The 9,861-nt window shown below is 48.1% G+C and overlaps 1 protein-coding gene across 2 annotated transcripts in view; it reads left to right on the top strand.

The window, feature by feature from the left end:
• Nucleotides 1-602: 602 nt before the first annotated feature.
• The window catches only part of NSUN4 (NOP2/Sun RNA methyltransferase 4), a 29,541-nt gene continuing 20,282 nt past the window's right edge, over nucleotides 603-9,861 (top strand). For both annotated transcript variants that reach the window (XR_009689237.1, XM_061122012.1), the window contains exons 1-3: nucleotides 603-779; nucleotides 4,661-5,004; nucleotides 9,701-9,855. Coding sequence is in view for 1 of the 2 variants with exons in the window: in XM_061122012.1 (XP_060977995.1) it covers nucleotides 687-779; nucleotides 4,661-5,004; nucleotides 9,701-9,855 (592 nt within the window). In the remaining variant the exon portion in view is untranslated. The remainder of the gene's footprint in view (nucleotides 780-4,660; nucleotides 5,005-9,700; nucleotides 9,856-9,861) is intronic.

Below are 9,861 nucleotides of genomic sequence, written 5' to 3'. Positions count from 1 at the left end.
CCAATAAGTCAACTCTTCGCATGAGGTGGCCAAAGTATTGGAGTTTCAGCATCAGTCCTTCCAATGAACACCCAGGACTGATCTCCTTTAGGATGGACTGGTTGGATCTCCTTGCAGTCCAAGGGAGTCTCAAGAGTCTTCTCCAACACCACAGTTCAAAAGCATCAATTTTTCGGCGCTTATCTTTCTTCACAGTCCAACTCTCACATCCATACATGACCACTGGAACAACCGTAGCCTTGACTAGAGGGACTTTTGTTGGCAAAGTAATGTCTCTGCTTTTTAATATGCTATCTAGGTTGGTCATAACTTTCCTTCCAAGGAGTAAGTGTCTTTTAATTTCATGGCTGCAATCACCGTCTGCAGTGATTTTGGAGCCTCCCAAAATAAAGTCTAACAGTTTCCACTGTTTCCCCATCTAGTTCCCATGAAGTGATGGGACCAGATGGCTACAGTTTAGAGCGTCGCAAAGAGTCGGACACAACTGAGTGACTAAAAACAACAATAACAACAGATCCCTAGCTGGGCGGGGTTTGCACTCGCTTCGTATCGGAGGGCGGAGCCCCAGGAGAGAGTCAGCCGTAACTCTTTCCCCTTTTCCTCCACAGTGGGGCACACCACCTCTCCGGAACCTGAGCGTCTGCTTTTGCGGTTCCGGTCGGAATTACAAAGCGGCGCACGCCGACATGGCTGCGCTCGTAGTGAGAGGTGTTCGGGACATGCTGAAGCGTGCGGACTTTGCGACGGTCCAGCGGAGACAACGACATAAGAAGAAATGGGTAAGGTCCAGTGACGGCAGCCTTTTACCGCCGCCCCTTGGGAAACTTCTCCAGCCCTGTCACATCTCGCACCCTCAGTTAGTTTCGCTACTCCAGCGCCTCTGGAACGCTTTGGGTCACCTTTCCCCCACCCTTCAGGCGGCGTGACTGGGTGCTTCCTTCTCACCTCTTTAGTGTTCGCCTCTATCCGCCTTTTTATTTCGTCACAAGTCTTCGGCTGCCCCTCTAGTTAGGTCTGCGGACTCCAGACTCCGCCCCTCTAAGTTACGTCATCACCCCGCCCTCATTCTTTCAGTTCTGTCACGCCTCTTGTTTCCCGGCACTTGGTTACCTTCCCTGGACCCCCACTAACCTTTCCACTTCCCTTCCTCCCTTTCCCCCTCCCTCCCCTTTTCTCCCCCCCCCCCCCCCCCCGCCCCCATGATCTCCTCTCTTCCTTTACTCCTAGACCTTCCTGCCCCGCCGTTCTCTCCGCTCGGAAAGTGACGTAGCGACTTATCCTTCCCTCCCGGGTCTCCGCTGCCCTCCGGGAAAGGATTCAACCCCATTGCTCACCCTCGAGCTGCCTCTAGCTCCCAGGAAAGGTTATAGCGACCACCCTCCAGACCTTTCCCCACAACCAGGCAAAAGGTGCAGCGACTCCTCCCACCTTATGGGCTCACCCCACTTGTCCAGAGCTCCTTTCTCTGGCCTCACATGTAGCCCTGGAATTTCTTCCCTAGCCGGCCAGCCCTCCTCCCTACCCCGACCGATTCTTTCCCCGCCGCCACCGCCCTCCCCAACCCCGCAGGCTCTTCTGCGCCCAGGGGGGTGTTGTTTTGAACCCTGTTCTCCACACCTAGAAAGGCCCTCCTGCCGGGAGCCTATCCTGTCGGGTTCGTCCCCTCCAAGTCCTTGTGTTGAGCGGTTCCGCCTTGTGGGGTCACCCCCTGCCCGTCAGCGGAGCGCTCATTGCAGCTGGATCAGTCCTCCGAGAACACCACGTCCCTGTCCCCGAGGCCCTTACATAGACCAGCACAGTTACCTCTGTTACTATGGTGGATACCCTCCAGCCCTGGTAACCAACCCGATGACCTCCCCTCCCCTCACTCATGTGCCTTTGGAAACTGGCCCCATGATTTCACCTCCTCTTACTCATAGGTCCCTGGGAACTGGGCTTGTAATTTCACCTCCCCTTGCCCATCGGCATGTGGAAACTAGACCTATAATTTCTCCACCTCCTCAGAGGGTTTTGGGTACTGGGGCCATGACCTCTACTCTGCTCTCTTCCTGGTCCTCAGGGAGAAGTTACAATGATCCTCCTCTTTCCTCAGCATCTTCCCCACCCACTGACAACTTTTACCATGGCCATGTTAAGCATCTAGACTCTCATGAACCTAAACCACAGCTTGACCAGACTTTTGGGAAAAATTATTGTGGCTCCCCACTTTCCTCTCAGCCAGGCGCATCTAGTTCTCCCAGCTCACCTCAGGAGGGCTCTTATCACTATTCCCATCTTCCCCCAGAGGCTCACATACCTGCCCCTGGGAACCCTTACTATGCCATCCACCTATCCCCTGGGAGTACTGGCAATCCCCAGTTACAGGATTCGAGGAAGCCTTGCTTTGAGTCCATTTATTCCTGGGAGACTGGTGGTAGCTCTTATCTCCGAATAACCCCAGGTGCTATGATTTCTGGTCCCCCCTGTCCCCAGGAACCACCTCTTCCCCTGTCCTCCCACTGTCCTTGTTCTGCCTTCTTCCCTTCACCTCCAGGCAACCAGTTTATGAATCCACCCCAGTCACCCCCCTGCAGAAGCTGTAAGGAATCCCCTGTCTCTGTGCCCGTTTGTCCCCAAGCAAAGTCTCCCAAATCCTCAGAGGTAAAACAACCACGTTCTCCCCACAGATGTCACTCCCTGGTCACCCAGCACTCTCCTGACCAGCCCAGGGCCCCCAAGCCCAGCTCCTCTCCTCCACCTCCCTCCCACCCTTCTGGCGTCTCTGGTCCTTCTTGTATGGTGACAACCATCACAACTTGCTCAAATTCCTGCCCCAAAGAACTTCCCCAAGGGACTACTGCACCCGCTGTGGTTCCCAGAACCCTCAAAACAGTTATCCCTGCTTCCCTTCCCCTTCGCCTTCCTTGTGATCCTGTCTTACCCAGTAGTTATGCTCAGGCCGGCCCCCGAGGACCCCTCATAGGACCCCCCTGCAGTACCCATGTATATTCCATGGTTCCCCCCACCCCCGATCCTGGCCTAGTCTCTGGTCTCCTCAACCAATGCACAGGTCCCCTTCAGTGTCATAACCAGCTTGTGGTGCCCCCTGGTGGCACCTATAGCACTCCCCGGGGCCCACTCCAACCTCATCGCCAGCCTGTGGTGCCTCCTTGTTCTACCCACATCTATTCTTTTATCCCTTTGAGAACACCCTTTGACCCCCAAAATTTACCCATTGCCCCCAGAGCCCGGGGTCACCTTGATGCTATGCCATGTGGCCTCCACGTCTACTCCATGGCTTCTCGAGACTCCCACAAGGAGTCCTCCCAGATTCCCTACAGCTGTCCTGTGCCTTCAACCAAGAGTTGCAGCTGTAGTACTAATGCCAGCTGTAGTTCAACTTTGGTTATTAGTGAATGCCAGTGTAGTGACAGCAACAACGCCCACCAAAGTGCAAGTTGGAGCCAGAGTGAGAGTGCCCATGACCCTAGCACAACTTGGACTCAAAGAAAGACTTTCCATCTTAGCAGAAGTTGGAGTGGGAGCAGTAGTACCCAAGAAAGCACAAATAAAAACCAGGAAGAGAGTCCTCCACGTCTTGAAGATCAGGGCCAGAGTGAAAGTACCCAACCTAGCAAAAGTCAGGGCCCGATCAAGAGTGCCCTTCGTAACAGAAGTCGGAGCCAAAGCAAGAGTCCTCACCATGGCAGAAGGCAGGGCCAGAGCAGGAGCCAGAGCAAGAGTCCCCACCGTGGCAAAAGTTTGAGAGAGAGCAAGAGTCCCCACCGTAGCAGAGGTCATGGTCGCAGCAAGAGCCCCCACCATAACAAGAAATGAGGGCAGAGAAGGAGTTCCAAGCAATCCGAAAATCAAAGCCAACCCAAAATTCATAGACAGTAACAGGGCTGCCAGCCATAGTAAGCATCCCGGCTGTGGCAACCAGGGCCAACTTGTGGACTCCTCAGCTTTTCTCTTTCGATCTATTTCTGTACTCCTCAAGCCTGACTCACGCCCCTCTCTGCTACCGCCATAGCAGTCATTCTGTACGTCCCCACTTTGATTCACACTTCAAGGTTTCTGTGAGCTCTTCTCATCCCACCTTCCTGGAATCTGGGAACTTTCCCCAAATGACCCTCAGCCCTGTGATACTGAGCACTGTGGTGTCAGTCACTGCATGACCTTTAGGTAAGTTACCCTCTCTTCTCCACCAAATGTAGAAGGTTGATATTTTTTGTATCCCACTGCGCTGTCTCTTATGGTGCTCATCTAAACTAGGAGATGTGAAAGTGCTTTGGAAAATGGAAGGACTATTCAGAAAGAAAAAAATGTCTTCCATCTTTAAATCTGTTCTTTGCCCAGGGCCTCTATAGTTGCTACCAACCTTCTATAGACTTACCTCAAGAGTCCTCTCCTAGGTCTCAAGGAGTGCCCTCATTTTTGGTGACACCCACATACTATTGTGAGAGCTAGAGTTTACTTTCACAACACTGAGTTAGAAAGGCCAGTTTCCCACTACTTTTCTCTCATACACTTTTTCTCTGGCAGGCAGAGACACGATGCGAAGGCAGGAGTGGGCACTAGCTGGATCCATATTTGCCCCAGCACTCTAAGGTGGTGGTGGGCTCAGGCAGTAAGGGAATAGAGGACTGGAAGACCTATAAGCCTGTTCTCTTTCTTCCAGGCTTCCACAGAGCCCAAATTTCCTGCTACTCGACTGGCTCTGCAGAATTTTGACATGACCTACAGTGTGCAATTTGGAGATCTCTGGCCGTCGATCCGGGTCAGTCTCCTCTCAGAGCAGAAGTATGGTGCACTGGTCAATAACTTCGCTTCTGGGGATCATGTGAGTGCTGAGCTGGAGCAGCTGAAGGCCAGGGACTTTGTGAATGACGCGATCTTCCACCGGGAACCAGAGCCTGAGAATAGCCAAACTGCTGCTCCATCCCCTGCGTCCTGGGCTTGCAGTCCAAATCTTCGTTGTTTTACTTTCACCAGAGGGGATGTCAGCCGTTTCCCTCCTGCCAGGTAGGATCTGGAGCATGGCTGGCGCTGTGCTGAGTGTCTGCCGGAAGTATACAGGAAGAGATGAAGCTCTTGTCCTGTTTAATAGGAATCCTAATATTGCTAATATTTACTAAGTGCTTATACATGCTGGGCCTTACCTCCTTTTGTTCTGTCAACAGTCCTCTGAGGTGGATAATATTACTGTTTTTCTTTTATCTTTGAGGAAACCGAGGTGCAGAGAAGTTAAGGTACTGACTTCTGTAGGTCCTTTAGGTAGTAAGTGGTGTAGCTAGTATTTAGACCCAGGCAGTCTGACCCCAGTACCTGCACTTTGAGCCTGCTCTATGCTACTTCCTAAGAAAGGAAAAAAACCCACACTTCTTATATGAGCACTTACTACACCCTTTCTAGTTAAAATGTGTGTTATTTACAATTGCTTTCTTATTTTGCCCCCATCAAAGAGAGTAGGACAGGTAACCTCATGATACCAAAGAAGTGGGCCTTGTCTAGGAAATAGGGCTTGCTTAGGAACACAAAGTTAGTATTAGACTGGGGAAAAGAAAGGAGACCTTCCAGACATCTTATCCAATGCTCAGATGTATATGAATTTGAATGAAAAAAGATTCTGTAATAAAATGCTAAATTGTGTTAGAAATTGAGAAAAGGAGAGCTCAGTGGTAGTTGCAGGATGTGGGAGTTGATCTTTGAAGGATTGTTTCTTTCATTCAGCAAATATTGTCTACCAAATGCCAGGCACTCTGAAGTGCACAAGTCCCCATGGAACTTGCAGTGTAGTGAGGGAGATAACTTAACTATTTATGGTTGTGATAAGTGCTACAGAAGAAAAGTACAAGATGCCATGAAGTCTTATATTTAGAAGATCTAGTGCTGAGGAAGTGAAATTTAAGCTAAGACCTGAAAACTGAATAGGAATTAAAACTGGTGGCATGGGGTTGGGGATGGGAGTGTGAGGCTACAGAAGACGACTGTGCTGGGCTTAGTCGCTCAGTCATGTCCAAATCTTTGTGACCCCATTGACTGTAGGTTGCCAGGTTCCTCTGTCCATGGGGAGTCTCCAGGCAAGAATACTGGAGTGGGATCTTGCCAACCCAGGGATCAAAGCCAGGTCTTCCGCCTGCAAGGAGGGTTCTTTACCATCTAACCAGATAAGGAAGGTTTTACAGGCCATATGGGATTATGGACTTTTTCTCTAAAAGGAAGAGGGAGCCATGAAAGGGTTTTTTGTTTGTTTGTTTTGTTGTCATTTTTATTTGGCATCTGGGATCTTAGTTCCCTGACCAGAGATTGAACTCGTGCCCCCTGCAGTGGAAGTACAGAGTCTTAACCACTGGCCACCAGGGAAGTCCCAGCCATAAAGGTTTTAAGCTGGAGAATGACGTGATCAGATTTGAATTTTTAAAATATCATTCTGGCTGCTGTGTGGAAAATATGTTGGAGAGAGGCAAGGCTAGAAATGGGGTTGTAAATTAGGAGTCTTTGCAGTAGTCTTAGCTGCTGGTTTGAAGGAAAACTGTATGCTTAAGAGAAGTAAGAGATGAGGCTGGAAAAGTACATGGGAAGCCATGTATAGGAATCTTGAATTCCAGGAGTTTGCAGGCTGGGGAAAGGGGAGTTTCCTGGTGGTCTACGGTTGCTTATAAATGACTGGAATACCAGGGCTGGGTAGCTTCATACTGTATGCCTTTTAGTATATATTGCTGTAAATGGCCAGTATGTGTTCTAGAGAACCACTGAAGAGGGGTTCAGAGCAGAGGAAAGGAATAACAGGGTGGTTATAAGCATGGGCTTTGGAGTTAAGGGAACCTAGATTTGAATCCTGTCTTTACCACTTATTGATATTAGATAATATGGGGCTTCGCTGGTGGTCCAATGGTTAAGGCTCCAAACTTTCATTGCAGGGGCCGCCATGTTGATCCCTGGATCCCTGGTTGGAGAAGTTCCTCATGCTATGAAGTGCAACCAAAAAAAAAAAAGACAGGTGGCATAGGATACCTGAGCCTTGGTTTCGTTATCAGGAAGATAACTTGGAAAGTAATGATAGTAATAGCTGACAGTATAGCTCACTATGTGCCAGATACTGTTTTAAGCATTTGACTTCTGTTAATTTGTTTCATCACACTAATCCTATCTGGTACATACTCATTACAGATGAGGAAACTGAGGTACAGAGAAGTTGAGTAATTTGCTGAAGGTCACACAACTGATGAGCAGGTGGGCTGGATTTGAGATCCAGGTAGTCTGGCTCTAGAATCTGAGTTCTCCTGCCTCATAGAGTTGTGGTAAGAATTAAATCAAATGATGCATATTAAAAACCAAGTATAGTCCCTGCAATATAATACTCATACATAGTATCTCTTACTGTTGATGTTATTGCCATCAAAGTTGTGTTTCAGGAAGATGGTTTAGTCACAGTAAGGAGGGGATAGATTGGAGCAGGGTTAGAGGCCAGTTTGGAGGCCCTGGCCTTAGGCAGATCCATGGAGTAAGACCATGTGGCTTCCTTAGTTGCCTGAGGACACCCTGAGAGTAGGGGGAAAGCAGCTCTCTGTATTTGAGTTTTTCCCTTCTTGTCTTGATGGATTCCCTGTAAATGAAGGGGATCTTAACCTCTGGGAAGTTCAAAAATGTATTCAGGGAGTCCAGGAACCTCCAGAAATTGAAAAGTTGTTTTGCTTTTCTTTTTAAAATTTTAGTTGCAGGATAATTGCTTTACAATGTTGTGTTGGTTGCTGCCATACAACAATGTGAATCAGCTGTAAGTATACTGTGCCTTTTTGTTTGAAAGAGATATTGTAACTTTTAACCGATTCTCAAAACTATGAACCGCACCCCCCCCCCCAAAAAAAAGGTTGAGTAATGCTTCTTAAGGAAAGGAACTTAAAAAAATAAATTAATAAAAGGAAGGAACTTGATAAGAATGGGTTTTGTGAGCCAGCACTGCTATGATAGCAATTCTATATTTTTCTGTGATTTCTCGTCTTTCTCCTTTGTGAGGTACAAGGCACACAGTTTCACAGACAATTCAAGTGTGAAAGGATTGTAGTTCTTGTAGCTGATCCTCGGTGGTGCTGTGTCTTATGTCTTGTCACATCTTTCTCCCAGAGCTTTCCTGTCAGGGCAGCAGGGACCAAGTTTTCTCTCTCCTTGAGACTGTCCCCAAAGGCTGTCCATGCTGAACTGTGTCTCAGGCTGAATGGCTGCACCGCAGTTGCCCTTATGACAACTGGGAATGAGGAGTCCTTCTGTGACTGTTATGTTGTTGTCATCCCCCTCTACCCTAATGATTGCTGCCTCTATCTGTGTGTCACTAGCTCTCACTTGGACTCTTGTAACAGTCTTCTGACTGGTGTCTCTGTTTCTAATTTGTTCTTTCTAGCCTACCTAGCTTTCTAAAACTCTCACTAGCCGATCATGTGATTTTCTTTAAGAATTTTTGATAACTGCCTACAGGTTATAGTCCAAACTTGATATGTTACAACCTTGGCCTCTATCTGCTTTCCAACTTCAATCTCGTGTACCTTGTATTTCTCAGTTCAGTTCAGTCGCTCAGTCGTGTCTGACTCTTTGCGACCCATTGAACCGCATCACGCCAGGCCTCCCTGTCCATCACGAACTCCCGGAGTTTACCCAAATTCATGTCCATTGAGTCGGTGATGCCATCTAACCATCTCATCCTCTGTCGTCCCCTTCTTCTCCTGCCCTCAATCTTTCCCAGCATCAGGGTCTTTTCAGATGAGTCAGCTCTTCACATCAGGTGGCCAAAGTATTGGAGTTTCAGCTTCAACATCAGTCCTTCCAGTGAATACCCAGGACTGATCTCTTTTAGGATGGACTGGTTGGATCTCCTTGTATTTCTAACACACCAGATTTCTCACTGTGTCTGAAAGAAGCTATGAGTTTGGTTCTGTGCCTTTGATTTTTTTGTTTTCTTCTGCTCAGAATGCGCCTCTTCCCCACCCCACTCCCTTTTTTTAACCTAATGAAAGTCCATTCCTTCATCCAAACCTAAGTCAGATAATTTTAACTCTGACAGGCATAATGAATGGCATTCTTTTCTGAACCCAGAAAGAACTTTGTATCTCAATATGTAACCTAATAAAACTGAGTTCCTACCACATGCCATTCACTGTTTTGGGTGTTGGAGATGTTATAATGAACAAAGCAAGACAAAGTCTCTACCTTCACTCTAATAGGGAGAGAGAGAAGGAGAAAAACACACACACACACACACCTATACTTAACAAAGTGAATAATAAGTACTTTAAAGATAGATAGATGGGAGTAGGGTGCTGCTATTTTCAGATAGAGTGGTCAGGGCATACCAGTGCCTCTTTGGTGAGGTAACTTTCGCGGAGGATCTGAAAGAAGTGAGGAAGCAAATGAGGTATATTTGAAGGAAGTATGCTGCATGCAGAAAGCAGAAAAACTACAAAATAGGAGTATGCGTGGCTTAATTAAGGAATAGCAAGATGAGTAGTGTGGCTGGAATCAGGTAAGTTGATTTCTGTTTTAAAAGGCTGCTCTGGCTGTTATGTAGATGAATGAGTGAGTGAGTACATAACTGAGGGTGGGTGGGAGAAATGAGTTTTTGCTACATAGAGCTCAGTAATCCCTGAGGGTATGGACTTGAGACCTTGACTTCCAGTGGGTCTCCTGACTTTGGCTTTTCACACTAAGGTGGTCTCTTCTCTTCTAGGCTTGGCAGCCTGGGTCTCATGGATTACTACCTGATGGATGCTGCATCCTTGCTGCCTGTCCTGGCCCTTGGCCTGCAGCCTGGTGACACCGTGCTTGACTTGTGTGCAGCCCCTGGGGGAAAGACATTAGCATTGCTTCAGACTGGCTGTTGCCGTAAGT

This window comes from Dama dama, chromosome 20 (genome assembly GCF_033118175.1).
Source record: "Dama dama isolate Ldn47 chromosome 20, ASM3311817v1, whole genome shotgun sequence".
Lineage (NCBI taxonomy): Eukaryota > Metazoa > Chordata > Mammalia > Artiodactyla > Cervidae > Dama > Dama dama.
This window is presented reverse-complemented; position numbering and strand designations above follow the sequence as displayed.